Source organism: Sylvia atricapilla, chromosome 6, assembly GCF_009819655.1.
Source record: "Sylvia atricapilla isolate bSylAtr1 chromosome 6, bSylAtr1.pri, whole genome shotgun sequence".
NCBI lineage: Eukaryota > Metazoa > Chordata > Aves > Passeriformes > Sylviidae > Sylvia > Sylvia atricapilla.
Genome location: NC_089145.1, coordinates 31895761 through 31914590, shown reverse-complemented (window position 1 = coordinate 31914590; position 18830 = coordinate 31895761). Strand labels below are relative to the sequence as shown.

Below are 18830 nucleotides of genomic sequence, written 5' to 3'. Positions count from 1 at the left end.
AATGCACATGGAACGAGATACAACATATGCTTGGAACCCAGAGGTGCATATTCCCTGTGGTACGTAATGCTAAATGTACTGCACATCAACTTGAGCTATGCATTATAAGGATTTCAGCAGAAGAAGGGCTTTAGACTACATCTGTTTTCTGGGTCTGTGGGGGTTTTGTGCATATTCCAAAAAGATCAAGGACACGAAATGTAGCAGAATGCTTCAAAAAGTTTCCATTTCTGAAACAAACAGTAGTGAAAGTATGTGTAAATATTAACTGACAATGTTCTCCCACAGCCAGTCATAAGAGTACCTAAGAAACTTGAATTGGAATTTTATGCCCTTTCAAATGCAAAAGAAAATTATCTTTTCAAATTATTTTAAATAGATTAACCTCTATGTGAATAAATGTAGTTATCTCTTTAAAAAGCAGTAGCAGGAATGAGATAGAGAAGCAAAGCATAATATGGCAAAATGGAAGAGGGATGTGAAACAGACTTCCAGCATATGAAATGACATCTACTGCTAGGGAAGGCAGGAAGAAGACATTTTAACTTGCACATTACCAAAATGGAACATCAAATTTAGCCCATTTGCAAAACAAGATAGTTCACACTAGCTACTGGGTGAGAATTTCCATGCCCTTCTTCAGGAAGGCACCAAATGTATCCACTCTCAGTGATATGGGCAAAGGGAAAGTCTGCCTGTCCCACAGCCCCATGAATGAGAGCAGTACAGACTCCAAGTAATAGGAAGTTCTTGATCTGCCTTTGCCACGAGTTCTCAGTTTTACAGCATGAACCAAAGTTTATATGTTCCTTGTTCGTGTGCACACATAATTTAATTCCTTACTGAAAGAATCCTTCTGAGATACAAACTGCCTAGGTATTACGGCATGAGCACTGAGGGCAAACCAGGAAGTTATTCATCTAGAGAGGTGGGAAATTTCCAGAGGAAGGCTGAGACATCAAGAATCAATATTTATTCAGGCCTTTAGTACTTGGCATTTTGTAGTCTTTGAGTGCCTTCACAAAGAGTAAAATTATTTTAGGCCTTGCACACAGAGACCTGTATCAATTTTCATTCTTTGACAAAACTTGGTGTTATGCCAGAAGCTCCATCCACTACCTCCTGTTTAATCAGGAAAATGTTCAATATATGCTTAACTTGAAAGCCAAATGGGTATGTGCACACATACTATTGAGAATATACAGCTTCTCCTAAGTACTTAATATAGATCATTTCCAGACAACAAAGACAAAAAAATAACACACTCTCTCCCTTAGCACTTTCATTGTGTACATTCCAAAATCCTCTGCTATGACATAATAGGTATTATTTGGCTGCAGGTTCCCATTTGAATTTTTGTTTTCTAGGTCTCACTGCCATTTAGGTTTTTCATGTCACAAAGGTGCAGAGAAAAACACTTATGTTCTGCCTACTGTTAGTAATTAGGTCAACATATTTACGGTGTTTTCTTGCATAATAAAAGAGTATTTATGCCTCATCACATGCAGACCTAATCTTGCAACAGAGATACACTTCATTACAATAACATGCAATTCTTTTGCACACATTAAAGCAATACTAGGTTTGGGGTTATCTGTTCTCTCACCCAACTAAAAGGCTCACCTTCACAAAAAAAAAAACAAAAACAAAAACAAAAACAAAAAAAACAAACAAAACAAAAAAAAAAAAAAAAAAAAAAAAAAAAACCACTGTGTGGGATTTAAAAAAAGGCTTAAGAACAAACACAGTGCAGAAAGAAATCTAAATGCTCCCAGTACAGCTGAGCACTGAACAGGAAGCCTGCATGGCTTGTACCAGCACATGATTTACACATGATTGTGTACCAGCAAATGATCTACAATGGTACAGCATCTTTGTGCAAATGGTGGAGCCAGTAAGAGGGCTGTCCTGCCTGTGCTGCAAGCTGCCTCTGAGTGCCTCTGCAGCATTCTCCTGAACCCCCAGCAGTTTGTTTTAAAACTCCTTTTCATTTCCGTTTGTACACCCGCTTCTAACCACACAGCCTACTGAGCAAAACCACTGAGTGAGTACTAACTCAAGTGGGATGGGTGTGTTTCAGTTAGTCAATTTACATTAAAGAAAGCTGCAAATTACTGTCTAAGCCTTAGCTTTGTCTCACTGCAGCAAAATACAAATAACCAACTGGTTGCATGTTTTTCTCCTGTAAATTCCCTTATTGTACTAAGATTTTTAATAAATATACTCTGAAACAGAAAAGAAAGCAGAAGTTGAATATACTTCTCCAGCATTCTAGCTCCATGGGTGACAGCACAATGACAGTTAATGATAAGTATTTTACCACCTATGTAGTAGCCAAAGCCACTAAAAACTCCAGTTACAAAAGTTCCATTTCTTATGTGAGACTCAGAACACACAAGAATAAGAACATTCTAATCTAGGCCCATCAGCCATTCTATTGCATGATCCAATGAGTGACTCCTTGTAATATTTAGAAATAGTTTGAGTATCACTTGTTCCTTGAATGCTTTACAGCATTTACAGAAACAAATCACTCAAAAGTCAGTAAGTAAGGCTTTAAGAGCAAACTACCTGCTTTTTTCCAGGTTCTGATGGCCATGAGTCTGTGGTAAATAACTTAACAGAAAGAATATGTTCAGTAGAGAAGATCTCTGTACCGAGGCCTTCCCTCCGATGCATGAATGCATACGGCAGTAGTAAGAATGCCAAGGATGTCTTAACCAAACTGAATTTTTCAGGCAAGAAAAGTTAGCCTTTCTAGGTATAAGAGGCCTTTATTTCATAAGCACCATCTTTATTTCATAAGCAGGTTCCAACTGTATCAGCTAGAGTACAATTTGAAATGAATCAGAAGTGAATCACAGAGCACTGACATCACATGATCAGTGACTAAGCCGCTAAGAACACGAATAACTTCTTGTAAACTCCCTTAAGTCTTCCAGTGGTTATCAAAGTGTAGCACCAAAAACAATACAGTGCAAGAATGTATCAAGCAATTGCCCAAGTTAAATGCTGAAAGTCGTGGGTTGCTATTCTGATGTGCTACATAGAATTCTTCAAGACTTCTGCAGGATTTTTTTCTAGTAGTTTAAAGAAGATGGAGTGGGGATGGTGCTATAAATGTCTGCAAAGATTATTAAATCAACATGTGATCTGAAAACTGAGGGAACTTAGAATCTCAAGACCTTGATGAAACACACAGACATGTACGAAATATGCAGATACATGTGAGAGTACACAGTAGAGTTTAGTGACTGAAACAAAACAGCTGTAAGTCAATGCATTTGCCCCACATATGAGGTACAGTACTAAAAAGATAACTTTCAAATGGCTACAAGCAACCTTCTGCATGTGAAGTAAAATATTTCATGAGTATTTTACAGATACTCCCTGGAAATTCCCTTTACAAACAGGAAATAGTCTGTTTCCCTTCAGCTTAAAATTTATGCAACCCATAGTAGCCATCTTACTCCAGACATTACTTCTGTGTTGGAATTCGATATCCTGTAACTAGAGCTACTCATATAACTCTCTTCATTAAATTGAATACATTTGGTCAGAATCAGATTGATAAGAAGCCACCATTCTTCTTATCAGTTATGACACCATTATTGAGGGTCAGCAAGCAGATTTATCTTACACTATTTTTTTAATGACAGCTGAGCACTCAGCTGATGGCAGATATCAGGGCTAGGAGCCAATATATTCTATTCTGCTGCTCCAATATAGAAACAGCTTTCTCAAAATCATGCTTCAGAACCAGTTTAATTTGTTCTTAAAATTCTACAATGATTAAGACTTCACAGCTTTAGTAGGTGATTTATTCCAGTGCTTGAGTTTCTCTATCATTTAAGAGTTCTCCTTTCTGTCTCATGAAGTATTTCAGGCAACTTGGGCTGCTTAAGCCCAGACTCCAGCAGATAGAAAAAAAATTTCTTTACCTTATCAATGTATTTTCTCTGTTTAAGGGTTGCATCCCTCAACTATCTTCTGAGCTAAGAAACAACAAATCTGTCATTTGTTTATTCCTCAGAGGCAAGGTTTTCTAGCTCTCTGGTCAACTTTGATGTTGTTTTCTGAACCCTTTGTAGCTCACACCATTATGAAGAAAACATGATTACAGAACTACAGAGGAGAGCTTAGCACCAGAGTTAGAATATTATTCTAATATCTTTTATATGATACCTTTATGTACACCTATATTTTAATGTAAATGTGCATGTATAATGTATATAGAGAAAGTACAAAAGTATGCACATCCCTCCATGCACACGCTTAGAGTTCCTGCACTGATACAATATCACTAGCTGTAATTAGTACCATTTTCAGTTTTGAAGTTCCTCTTCACAGTGAGATTCTTTTCTGCAAAAATGCTGTATATGAAGGACTTCACCATACTGTTTTTATGACTGATTACTCTAAGTAGAACTTTGTACTCATCCTTAGTGAATTTTTCCTCATTTCAAATCCTTATCTTAGGTGCTTAATGCCTTTCAGAAATAATATAACTTAATAGAATGTCCTTACAAAGATGACACAGTAATTAAGTAATAGAACACTTTTTTCAGTTTTAGCTGCAGTGGAAAGCAGGTGGAATATTGAGCTCTCCAGCTAACAATTAATTCTGTACATGATGATGGTATTCCCCCTCGTGCCACAAGAGTGACATGATGTTTAGCAGACAGAACCAAAAAACTCAGATAATTGCACTAAAGTTTTGGTTGTGTTTGTTTATATCTTTTTAAATTGGCTTATTGTCCATGCATGCTTGCAACTATTGAGCTTTACATAAATTTATTTACACAAGTAATTGGTCTGAGGAACAAAAAATCCAAAACTAAACTTAGAAGAAATCAGTATTTTCCTGAAAGGAAAGAACTGCACTACTTTGTGGTCAATCCTGCACCAACAGCTCTCTAAATAGGCCAAGTAAACACACGTTAGAAGAAACCCCATAAACTTGGTGTTTCTTCAAGTCTACTGCCTTTAAACTATCTCCAAAATAGAGGGGGGAACCCATTCTTGATCCTCCAAGTACTCATAAACAATGCAGATATGTCCAAGACAAAAGTAAGGATAATATTCAGCCAAAAAGAATAATAACACTGTTTTGTATGAGGGTAGGGAACATGAGGGGAGAAAAATCTCTAGGGAAGATCATTACCCTCTCTCAGAAACAGCTTTTGAAAAGCTACATCTTGCTCAAAGAACTCTAGGTGGGTAATTTGAAACGAAAACAAGGAGATAAAAGCTCTTGTCAAAGGCAAATGGGATGATTTTCAGAAATTAAAATGTACTTTGAGAGAAACCAAATGCAATGTGGGTGGAAAGCATTCCATTAGCCTTGGAAATTCAGATGAGGTACACAGAAGAAGATAAAAAGTTTGCACACACGGATGCACACCACACATCATTCTACAGCATATTTAAAATATAGATTTTAGCAAATTTAGATGGAAATTTTTTAATCAAATAGTCTTTTTCTCCAAAGCATACAAAACATAATTCGATCATTCAAGACCTTTTCGAAACCTCTAAGTCATGATACTGGAGCCATGAGAATTTTTTGAGCTGCAGGCAACTCTTGAATAATTCAAGTGTAATGCTTGGCAACACAGCTGTGCTAGCATAGGCACTGATGTATAGGAAAAAACAGACTCCCAGAACAGAACCAGAAACTTCTGAGGCCAGTGTCCCTGTCTGACAACTGAACCCACATGTGTGCTTAACCCTTACACTGCAGTGTTCTAGAGCAAGCTTCCCTCTAACCGCATGATTGATCCTGGGGCAGTTAGGGATCACATCCAAGGAAGAGTGAAGCCTGTCCCACCCAAAGGTGCAAACCGCAATAGACTAGCGGACACCAAGCTGCTTGCCTCTCAAGGGCTTGAAGAAGCTGCAGATCTCTCAGGTCCCACTTCCTGACCTCGATTTTCATTACTGCTGCATGCTCCAGCTCTAACCCTGCTCTAATATCACTTATCGTTTCACTTACATACCTAAGCTTCCTAGTCTTGGCTTTAACTTTAGGTATACTTCTGGAACTGGTGTTTGCAGACTAACTTGTAACCCAGCAGCAGGGGATGCCTTCTCACAGTGCCCCACCGGGAGGAGGCTTGAGGGACACAGCCGGAAGAGCTGAGCCCAACTGACCAACGGGATATTTCACATCATATCACATAATACTCAGCATTTAAAAACAGACTGCAAGTTGGTCAGGGCTGCTGCTGCTGCTGCTGCTTGGGAACTGTCTGGCTATCAGCTGGCTGGCTGGCAGTGGGCAATTAGAATATTTTGCATTGCTAAATAAAAGTTACACTGATTTTCCTGAAGTTATATTTAGAGACATGAAGACAGAATTTGCAGTCATACCCCTGTAGTAAATTTAAGTAAATAAGAGACTGTTTTATAATGAAAAAAGTCTAAGTTTCCTTCATTTGGTTTTATTGCTTACTTCTTCGCTTTGGAAAATTCTATTGAAAAAAGTGAAGTCAAATTTGCTAAATAGAACTTGATAATATATATTCAAAGATACCTAAAGTTCCTTTCCTTTGGGATTTTTTTTTCACATACATCAGGTTAAAAAAGAAATCAGTTTCATTTTGGTACAACCACAATTAACTTTAATAGTTAGTTAAACAGCACTTAGAATTCTCCAGAGCACTAACTACTTTTCTGTTCCCACAATGTCATGCTTTCTACACAGCAGTAACGACTCCTCTGTTCCCACAGTGTCATTAATTGAACATTAACAAAGTTTCTGTTGCCAAGCAATACTAAGGTTTCTGCACTGTATTTGACCAAATAGCACTCAGATTACTTAACACACAGTGATCAACAGCATTTTCACACAGAACAGCATCATGAATAAAATTTAACTACTTTGGGGGGGAGGGGGATCAGAGACCTCAACATTCAGTTCTGGCATCAAGAGCAAGGGATAGAACCCTGCAAGTTTGTGCAGCATGAGACAAAAACAAATGATTGCTCAGGCAAACCTGAGAGGAAAAAACCAAATGGCCATAGTTGCATTCTGTGGGTGTGCATATGCCTTGAAAGAATTTATTGCCTTTGAATCAGAATTCTATACTAGAATTTGTTATATAGTAAATTTGGTAAAAGGATAAACCCAGTAATTGAACTGTGATTGTTTTTGTAGTTAATTGTATGTTGGAACGAGACTGGAAGAATGTATTTATGTTAAAAGTAGAGTGGGTTTTTTCCAGATAACTGATATGAGAAAAACTGGATAGTTTTCATCTTTTCTGTATTTTAGAGGAGAAAACACCTACAGCTCTAAAGAGTGAACTCTAACTTTCCTGTTTCATTATTTGTAAGCTGGATGCAATACACAGCTGACTCTCAAAGAATTCCTAAGTCTCAATATGTTTTCACATGATATTGATATGATCAATATAAAAATATTATCAGTTCACATAACTACACAACTCAATAACGTAGTTAATTTTTATTACGGAAAATGTGAACTGTGATTGACTTGTACTGTTTTAAGCAGCTTAGACCTAAGACCAGCACCTTTGTGAGATTTCTATCAAAACAATTCCATGGCACCTTTCATCCAGATTAGTTTCGATGTAGTTTCCAGTGTTTCTAAGGTTTGTTTACAAACATGTCACTTTGTCACACGTTGAGGCAACAAGACATTTTAGCATGGCTCAAACACTGCAGAACAACTTTACATCACAATCCACTCATAAATCTACCTGTCTATGACTATTACGACCATTAGAAGTTGCAAATTGCATTAGTTTCACATAAATTCTATTAAGAACATTGGTAATCTTTGAAGTTGTAATTTTCCATTTCCTTTAAGTCCTCCATGGGTTAAAATTAACATATATGTATAAGAAAGTAGCTTCACCTTAAACAGTTTATCGTGGATGAGATTTCACACAGAATTAAGCTACATGGTCATCGAAATACTTTTGTTGCTTTCCTAAAGCCCTTTACTTATATCTCTTTAAGGAAACCAAACACAGGGACACTACACTGTGACATGTCTTTGAAGACGATACTTCTTGATTTCTTCTTAACTCAAGTGTCTGAATTGTAGGATAAGTAAAGGCCAGCCATATGCTACAGTAAACATATTTCCAGCACTCAAACATAAGGGGCAAAGAGTAAGATCTTGTACTCGGAGGTTAAGGAAAAAAAACGCCTTCATAACAATAACATCTTGAACTCTCACAAAATTTTCAGCTTTTAAACAATCCTCAGACTTTTTAGGAAGATGCAAGTGTTTGAATAAATGATGGCTTTCAAGCACACTCTTGGAATTGTTGGTTAGGTAATTCTAGGTAACAATTCAGGACTTTACCACAGACAAAACAAGGAGATATCAAATTGGCACTATGTTGAAGACAAGCGTTGTCCTGATTGCAACAGTCTTTAAACACTCATAAAAACAATTTAAACAAATGTTTTGCATGGACAAAGAAAAGGCCCTCTGACCCTACATGGTTTATAAGCTTGAACACATGTTAAAATAGCTCATTGGATCTTTGAAAGGTATGTTTGTTTAAAAAAATAAGCACCCTTGAACTGCACTCTAGATCTAAAAAGGTAGATTTATAAAATAAAAATAGACACAGTGGAAGGAAAGAAACAGAGACCTCCTACCATGCACTAACATATTGTGAAGTTACAAAAAAAAGAAAATTTTCTAGATTAGAAATTGACTTCACAACACATATTCAGAACTTCAAGTTCACAGTAGCATGAGGACACCCCAGGGTGATGAATGCCATGACCAATTAGCAGATATAAAGTTAACAAATTAGATACCAAATGAAGTGAACACTGCTAATACATTTTTCCTCTCTGATCTGTAACATTTTCTAAACTAAATATATGTCATGCATTTATGTAGCCTCACAAAGATTACTACAGGAACTAGACAAAAAAGGATGGCTGTGCTGCTAAGTGTATGCTCCCAGTGTTCTACTGACCTGCCAGCAAACTAGACACTACTGTGCTGGTTTCAAGAACAAAGCTGATAGATTAAGTTTACAAGCTGATAGATTACCCTTTACAACTAGCAACAAAAGAGACAAGAGCCATATTGACTTTCAGAGAACTGTCTGCCAGTCAAAAGTACATTTTTTCCAGGCATTTTATGTACTACATAACAGAAAAAAGGGGAGGGAAATAAAGTCACTGGTCTATTCCCCTCTAGAATCACAGTCACTAATGAAGACTTCCTCCAGAATAAATCTTCCTCCTGAAGCTGTCATATTCCAGGCCAAGATCTATTAACTACTTCTCTGCTTCCCTGAACTTACAACTTAAGCCATTTTGTTGCCAATGGAAAATCTACTTTTAATTATCTCTTTATGAGCTTTTTGTTCAGGATTAATGTAGATGATGTAGAGGTTGCACTGAATCGAACCTTTCTGCAGCTACTGTCTTTTCTATTTTTTTAAAATAATTTTACCCTACCTCCTGCCCCTCCTCTCTATGCCCTTCTTTCTTTCTCTTTTCCTCCCCTTCTTCTCTGTGGCAATCACATGGGATGCTTGTGGTCTACAGTTCTTCTCAATCCAGATCATAGCAGTAACACCATCCTGTAGCTATTTACAACGTTGGGAGGTCTTCTGAGACATATTTTGGAGCATGTTTTAAATCACTGTCCTGTATAACCAAATCTCTTCTCTCAAAACTAGTGAGAGTGGTTTAAGTCTCTACAGATCTTCTCCTAAGAAAGGACCAATATTCCTTTCTAGGACACTTGCTACCTTCAATCTCTCATCATGCTATTTTTTCCCTGAAGTCTTGCTTCACTTACATCCTTGCTTTTTTTGTTGCCTTTACTTGCGGCAACTCATTTGCAGGATGATTCATCTTTGTCATCCTGATTCAAACTTCCATGGGACTTGAAGAAACCTCTACTTTTAGCATGTCCTCATCACACTGATGAATAAACACTGGTATGATGCTACTCTTTCAGATCTAGTGACCACCTACATGGCTTCAAACTACCTCGTAAGGCCCTCACTATTTCTGCTGCTAAGGCACATGCCTGTCATTCATCAGTCCAAGCTAAAGAAGACCAAGTTTGAGAGGTGAAAGAGCACACATACCAATGACCCCAAAGCAGGAATTTAAGTTAACTGCACTGACTAAGATTTTGGATTAACTTGACTCTCTGGACAAAGTCTTTCTACAAAACATCTTGGAATTCATTTACAATAGTGCAGCAAAGTTTAGTCGTCTCATTCTTAATCTTAACTTAGCATATCCCCTTTCTTCTCCTAATCCGTCTTGTAAAATCAACTATTTATGCTTGTGCTCTTCACAGCTCTAAGTGTGTATTGATTCTTTATACTTTCATGGTTAGACCTTCTTGTGATATTCTCTGGATATACAGTAAAAGGCTGCCAACTTCTCCTTACAAACCATTGTTGACAGCAGCCTCTCTTACACACTGTTTGCTTTTTCCAAACTTGTATAATTGAGTCATGAATATAAACTCAGCTGCATCCATTACAGAGGAATTATATTAGTACAGATAACATCAGCAAGTGCAGTATAATGCTAACAAGATGCAGTATATATTCTGAAACATGACACATCGCCGTCTCTATCTACTGCCTCTTGTTCTCCTTAAGAAAAGACAGCAAATGAATCAATGGCTCTTTCCAGAAAGTAAACTTCAAATGTACCATGTCTTGGGGGGATGATCCTGTACTTTAAACATTTGAATAAAGCTTTAAATGTTCAAAAACATTTGAATAAAGTCTAATCACAATAATGACTTCATAGAATAATATACAAAATATTATAGGTCAGCATATCCAAGGCTGAAGATATAATCTCAGCATAAACAGAACTATTAGCATAGAGGTTAGAAGATTTCAGTACTATGCATGAGAAGAAACTTGCTCAGTCATTCAGATTTCTTATAATCATTCTGCAGCTATGCTTTTTTCCCACCATTTTTCTCCCTGCCTCCAACCCTCTTCAAAATCTCAGATTAAAGTTTTTTTCATCTCTTCCTTTATTGGCACAATAATGTGAATGAATTTTGCACTGGTTTTGGTGATAGCTACAACAGCCTTTTTTAAATGAACTTCATTATGCAGGTTTTCTAGTGTTGTAACAGTTGTATTTTTATTCAAATATCTTAATGGGAAGTTCCAACATAGCTTGAGAACATGCATAATTTCATAGAAGATGCATAAATACAGACACTACTAAGAATTGTCCAAGTAAGGGTCTAAACCTCTGCAGCACACAACACGATTTTAGCAGTCCTTAGTGAGTTATAATGATGTTTGCTGATGCACTACAATTCACCTTGCTCTACTTATGTACAGCTTGTCAAGGGTTAAGAAAACCCTATCTAGTGGACTACAGTAAATTTTCTAGCTGAAGCGTGAAACCCTTAAGAAGACAAGAAAGCAATATGCACGTATAGCTGAACTGCACAGGTACACTTGCTTTTCTTTGTTACCTTAGTCCTTTTAATATTCTGATGCTCAGGAATCTGAGAACACCTAAGCATGTCTGCATTGCTATACAGAGTACTAGCCAAAAATAATTTTCTACTCAGGGTTTCACCTGCACTGCTTTAAATCAATCACTTTCATAACTATACTAGATTTTAATAATGTTCCATTTATATTACTGGCTTTTTCATTAAAATGTGGAGACATTAATATTGGTCAAGTAGTCACAATATTACAACTATCTGAAGGCCTTATGTTTTAGATATCATATCCCACTCCCACTGAACTGAAAATTATAAAAATTCCAATCAACATCTGCTGAGAAATTAGGGCTTTATAGCAGTTCAGTGTCTCATAATAATGAATTGGGAAAGAAAAGAAGCAATAAAGAAACAAGACATTACTGACAATTACATGTTTCACCAGCTTTTCTCAGACGTGTTTCTCTGTACAGCTGATTAGAAGGCTTTAAAGTTAAAAAAACCCTCGTTTTAAACAAATGTGAAAGATTAGTCATTGTTTACACAGTATTAATGCTCTGTACCAGTAGATCAGCACGATGTGTTACTATTTAACTATATAGATAATTATTTCAGAGCTGAGTGGGTGTTCAAGTACATTTATCCTCTAAGGACTACTTCTGAAACTTCGCCACATGTACTTCAAGAGTAGCTCAAAGCACTGAAAGACTCAGCATTAACAAACAGATGTGCTACTTATAAGTAAATTATTCAGAATGACTTTAAGTACCTTCAGTAATAGCATATTTTAATAATACTGAATATAAACACATTTGCTAGTGAAAAAATACACAGCTTAGGCAATGGTTACACTTATCCATACTTCAATTCTTATCGTAAAAGGACAAATGGATAACCAACCAGTTAAAAAAATACAGTAGTGATTTCTGGTTGGATTCTTTCTCTTTTATAAAGAAACAACTTTAAATCTATACTGATAATACAAAAAGTAATCCAGTGTAATCTCATCTATCTTAAAAACTGCCCTTGTTTAAAAATGCTTAATATGATCATGAAGCTTACATGCATTATGAGAATGTTATTGCAATATGCAAAAATATAATGATTACTTGCTAAAGTTTACAAAACTGGTACTTGAAGGAACAAAACTACTCTTAGAAGTGTACATAACTGGAATTTGTCTGGTTCCCTTAAGAAGAAGCAGTAGTTACTCTAATCTCTCAGCATACATTAACACTTCTGCATAAACACATCCATCAACCAAAAATACAATCACCTGCAGCACAGACAATTCTCAGTTAACACCTTTGTACTCAACCAATACATCAATATAATTCCCTACTAAGGGATTCAAACATAGCCAGGACAGAAACAAATTAGTATGACTAAAAACCTCCAGGCACTCACCAAAAGAGTGAATGCAGGTCTCAAGAAGGTCTTCCAAAGTGGCTCCTTTGGCTAGGTGCCCCAAGGGCACCATCATGACCTGGGTATGGTTTGAGAGGCTGGGACAGTGGCTGGTCTGCTGCAGCTCCAGCGCTGCTTCAGGGGCAGTGCTGCATGCTTGGGCAGGTTGCCTGGAAGAAAGCACAATAGTGAAGTTAAATACAAGAAGACAGAGGGGCAAATTTTACACTGCATGGGAAAGGAGGAGAGATTTAAAGGACAATTAACTCCTTCCAGTCAGGGTGCTGAAAGACATAACCCTCCCAGTTAATATGTACACCAAAGGGACTGCCCAGTAAGTGACTTTTTTTTTTTTTTTCTGCTAAATGTCAGTTGCAGACCACATGGTTATAGAGGTCCCTGAATGATCTGTCAGGATTATCAGAAGTCTTGTTGGAGAGCATGCAGTAACCTACCACCAGATGTTTGTATGCCCACCAAAAGTAAAGGAGAAAAAAACCCCAAAAACTATTACATACATTAGAAAACACTAGACTAGCTTTATAAATTTAATTTGAAAAGTCACTGTTAAATAAGCAAAATAGAGGAGTATTTCACAATCAAAACAAATATATTAGTTTGTATCTATTCTATACTATAAGCTTATTCTTAATAAGCTGCTTTAAAATAGTATACATGAACAAATAAATGTATTTAATAGCAATTGTAAATGAGACCAAAATAAAGCACATATCCAATTTTAGTCTTGTGTTTTGACCATATAATACCTTCTACTTCAAGAATGAGTATGTTTTTGGATAATATTAAAGGCTATTCATTGCTTGCATACAAGTTCACATTTCTGTATGAAATAGTAAATTTGAACAATATTGTATTGATGAAAAGTGATGAAATGCAAATACCAGGAACCACTGCAAAATCTGACTTAAGAATATAACCATACAGTTCACAAAAGAACAACAAGCACTGCTGTTTCAATAAAACTTGGGTTGATCTCAGGCACTCCTGAAATTTCAGGGATTCTTTGGGTTTATTTCAGACACTCCACAGCCTTCCTAAACAAGGGACTCCAGTATCTTTAAGCTGCTACCCTAAGCTTTCATATAACTTTTCTCGGAACACTATACAAGACTCTGTTAACAATCAGCTGACAGTCCCAGGAAGAAAAGGCACAGAAATACCCGCAGTGTGCATATTACATACAGATAGCAGGAGTAAATTCACAGACATCCCCGAACAGGTACTCCTGCTTGAAGTCAAACACATGCATGCCTTATGAAGACAGACTGGCCCCTACCTAATTCCCGTGGAAGTCCAGCCTTATCCTTACCTTCCCGTTTCTCTTGAATGCTGGGAAAGCCACGAAACTGACCCCGGTGTCATTTACAACCCAACACTGGTCCGGCCCCCAGAGTTTCAAATTCAGGAAGATACATGCCTGACCCTTTAGAGGCAGTAACCATCACTGAGCTCCTCCATAGTTAGGCTGACATGCAAATGTTCTCTTCCCTTCCCCCTTTTTCTCAATTTCCCTCTTAGCTTTGTGATCTGACTTCCTGTTCTCATATAAAAAGAAAAGGGCCTCATCAGCTTTCTGTGTTCTCTTTTTACAAGCTTAAGCCCCTCTCCTATCTTTGTTCCAGTGCCTCTTCAACACAGGGCAGAGGATCCCAGCAAATAGTAACAAAGTAGGAGTTAAGACAGAAGGTATTTCAGGCTTTGCCAACACCCGAGGGAAAACCTGAAGTTTCCACACCTGAAAAAAGTTTACAGTAATACTGTGGCCGACTTGGCCACGCTGGACAGGAAAGCTCAGCCGGTGGCACCTCTGGTTATTGCTTAGAACAGATTCTCCCGCAGCAGGCACCCGACTCGACGAACAAATGAAAGCAGGACTGAGGGCCAGCGGGGGACGCCCGCTCCCCGTTTCCCTTGGCGGTGGGGAGGACATCACAAGTAAGCTCCTGCCGCGGAGCAGGTGCCGCTCCCCCGGCGGGGCGGTGACAGCCGCGCTCCCGGGCCCTGGCCCGGCGGTCCCGGCAGGTAACCGAGCCCGGGCGCCGCGCCGCCTCTCCCGCTCGGCCGACACCGTAACCTGCGGCTCCTCCGCCCCGCGCTGACCCGCCTGCCCGGCGCGCACCGGCATCCCAAAGCGTGAAACAAAACCCTCCCCCGCACACCCCCTCCCGCGCTTCTTTCCTGTCCCGCTCGGGAGGGCCCCGGCCGGCCCCCGCAGCACACCCCCGCGCCCCACGGCACCCCCGCCAGCCCCGCCGCGGCGGGCACCGCACGCTGTCAGGCGTGACCCCGACCCCGGTACCGTCCGCCGCGACGGCAAGCATAAAGCAGCGCGGCAAACTCACTGGTTTTCTCTCCTCTTGCCTAAGGTCCCCATGCCGGCGGCAGGGGCAGCTCCGCCGCCCGGCTGGCGGTGCCGGCAGCGCAGGGAGCGGGGCTGCGCGGGGCGGAGGAGGCCGGGTGGAGCGGCGCGGCCCCGCGCATCGCCTCCCGCCGCCTCGCCGCTCTCCCGCTCCCGTCTCGCCCCGGGAGGAGTCTGAAACACAGTCAAGTAGGGCAGCGACGGCGGCCGCCACCCGTGACGAGCGCTGGCGAAGATCTTATCGGCGGGAGGAAGTACGGAGCTGGGGCTGCTCTTCTCTGAAGCCGCCGGCTTTACCAGGTACCCACACGCACTCCCGACTCTCACCGCCGGGCTCTGAAGCCGCTACAACTTTTTTCCACGGCACCACCCCGGCCCGGTAGGGCAGGGCAGGGCAGGACCGGCCCTCCCCTCTCCTCCCCTCCCCTCTCCCCCGAGCAAGCTGCTTCCGAGCCGGCGGAGCTGCCCTGGGAGCCCGGGGAGCGAGGGGCGGGCGGCGCCTGGCCAGGGCCCGGCTCACCGGGAGGTGACCGGACCGTGCAGCTCTGGCCGTGGGACACGGGGCTGGCTCACCCAGCTCACTCACAGGGAGCGTCTGTGCGGTGCTGAGGTGCCCACGCTGATGATTGCCATTTGACGGGCTTATACGGCACCTTACGCTGTCCCTCCAGTTTAACTGCAGAGCAACGAAAAGGGGCCCAGTGGGGTTTTTTTCGTGGTTCTTGTATCACGATTAGGAGTTTCTGAAAGCTCTTCCAACTCAACGTTGTCAACTTTTCCACTTCTTCATTTCATCAGAAGAAGTGGCCAGGCAAGAAATCTGAAAGGGCAAAGTTACCCTATCTTGTAACCGAGATTTGCCCAAATGGTCTTTTTTTGAGAAATACACTCAATAGAGCAGTACAAAATACAGGGTCCTGGAGATGCTGCATTATCAAGATCTTGTTTTAGAGCTCAGCTTATGTTTTCAAATATTACATAGTCATCACAATGCCAGTGTGCCTCCCACCAAGATTCAGACGGATTTCACAAACTGATTCTTCCATTTTAAGACTAATGGACAAGAGGTTCAGATATTCAAAGTAATCTTCCGCCAACAATCAGGGTACCTTCCTCTTCAGGTTTCCAAAACGTTGAATTTTGCTCACTGGCTTTTCTCAGAGGCAGTGATAAATACTCTCATCTCAACTGGGACTGGGGCAACCTGACTTTTGCTTTGCTGAAAAATTCCAGGTAAAAGGAAAAACCCTACATATTCCTGGCAATCACATTCAGTAGGTGACATTCTTTTTAGTAAGTTGTAAGCTCACTCCTAGCATAAAGCTTGAAGGTCACTGTGGTTTAAGAAACACAAATACTTTAATATATATCCAAGGTTGCAATCCAAGGTTGCTCTGTGGTAGCTGTGTTGTTAAGCCAATCTCCTGGCTGAATTCTACTTCAGAAAAGTATATCTCAGCCATCTTTGCTTTTTCTTTAATACATTTTCCTTGGGAAGTTCACACGCATGCGTACATACACAAATATATGGGGGGTTGACAGAAAGAGTGCTTTCTGACTTTGTGGCCTGGAGATAATTCATAAGTAAATCTTACAGTACACAATCTCATACAAATATTCAGTTTTAATTTATATGCCCAGACAGCAGTTTGACATAATGATCCTTGAATGTGACATTCTTCAGATGAAATGGTCTCCTAATGTAAAGGAGATTCATGCTTGGTTTGTGTTCTCAGAGGATCAGATATACGCCCTTTAGAAAAGCAAGATATTTCTTCTATTCTCAGAGCTCCAATCTGTAGTTAATTGCTTTAAAGTATAACTTAAAATACAAAGGTACACGCTAACAGAGTCTCTAATGCCAAGGATGGACCATATCGCTCCCAAGGGAACATGACCAGCTAGATATTTTTGTACTCATGTGCTCAGATTCCTGGAAGATTTTGCAACAATAGTAACTTATAAATTGGATTTTAAAATCAGAAACAAGTGAAAGAACCATCTTACTGCCTCAGCTGAAGCTGGGTGTTTTGAGTTCAGTTGTTCTTCAAACCACACCTTTTCCCCTCCAAATTACTGCAAGTTCACAAACATAGCTTGGCATTGAATCAGAGTAAAAGTATTTTTCTGGTATTTAAAGCTGGGCTTTAAAATCTATTTTAAGCTTGTTCTGTTTACTATTTTTCTGGGTCCATAACTGCTCTTTACAATGGGCCAACTAGTGGAGCATGTACTACCATACAGTGGATTAAACGCAAAATCTAATCCAGGCAAAAAAATAAACTCAGATAACATAAATAAAATTTATACATGTTCTGCCATGCAGTACTAATTATTTAATTAATTTCACCACCCATTCATATTGGCTCAAATTCACCTCCTTTCCAGCAGGGCTGCTTCCCTGCTTGCCAATACCCAGCTGATATTGGTGCAAGTGTCTCTTCCCTCCTAGGTGCAGAACTGTGCATTTGTCCTTGGTCAGTCCATCCCTCCAGCCTGTCTAGATCTCTCTGGATGGCAGCCCTGGCCTCAGGTGTACTGAATTGTCATCCCAATTTGATGTTGCCTGCATCAGCTTGAGGAGACAGCACTGCACCAGCTCCCCCAGGACTGCTCACTGCCAGTTTCCAGTTACAGTAAAACACCTACTCCCTGAGCCTGACCTTTCAAAATGCTTTTTGCTAGATGTCTATCTAGTTGTCCATCCATTCAGACTTCCCCAAATGAATGCAATAGTAGTACACGAAATCATGTTGAAAGCTAAAATTTACTGAATCAAAAAAACAGCAACATCTGGAAATCTCTGTACTTTTTCCTATATTATGCTACCTGGTCCAATAAAAGGCATTATCTATACCTAAAAGCCTTGTCTTGACTGTGTCTTTAAGCCATTGCAGTTATGACAGTGTAATAATGTAGACAGGCCTCTTGAAGACTTGTGAACTTCAAAATTCATGTCTCATGTGTATATGGGTGTCAATACTGCCTGTAACTGTAAACCAAGGTATCATTTCTTTCATGGCACCTCTGCTTAAATTTAAATCGTAGTATGGACATGTAGTAGGGGCAAATAAAGAGGCATACTGGTGGGAGTTGCCATTTTCAACTGCTTTGGTTACAGAAGTTAGATGGCGCGTAGTCACTAGGGAATGAGGATTGGAGAAGTAAAATTATTGTCTGATGACTCAGATAATTGTAAATTATTTGTGCATCTTCTATGGGCTCTAGAGAGTTTTTTGCCCTTTATGCGATGATGCCAAAAAGAGTTTTCTACACATCTATTTGCTGAATTCCTCAGGTGCTGACTGGTCATTCTTTTACCTGCAGAAATTGCAGAAGTCTGAGCATTCAGTAATGAAAATTAAATAAAACCCATGTTCTTCAATCATGCAAAGGACTAAGTAATGCTAATTAGTTTTTAGTTTAAAAAAGTCCTCATGGTTCATTTCGAGTACTATGACTTCTGTGGCCTTTCCCTTGTGTGTCTGCTCCCCCTTTTTAAATAGGAAAAACAACTATCAGTGTCCTTCACAACAATAAGCAATAAAGTATTCTTTATGATATACAGTTGTGTTGGTAAATATTTATCCAACT

The 18830-nt window shown here is 39.7% G+C and overlaps 1 protein-coding gene across 1 annotated transcript in view; it reads right to left on the bottom strand.

Annotated features, from left to right (window-relative positions):
- Positions 1–15385, bottom strand: part of RASGRP1 (RAS guanyl releasing protein 1) — a 38280-nt gene extending 22895 nt beyond the window's left edge. The window contains exons 1-2 of the mRNA XM_066321433.1: positions 15220–15385; positions 12857–13026 (exon numbers count right to left, since the gene is read on the bottom strand). Coding sequence (XP_066177530.1) covers positions 12857–13026; positions 15220–15251 — 202 coding nt within the window. The 5' untranslated portion in view covers positions 15252–15385. The remainder of the gene's footprint in view (positions 1–12856; positions 13027–15219) is intronic.
- Between the last annotated feature and the right edge of the window lie 3445 nt (positions 15386–18830).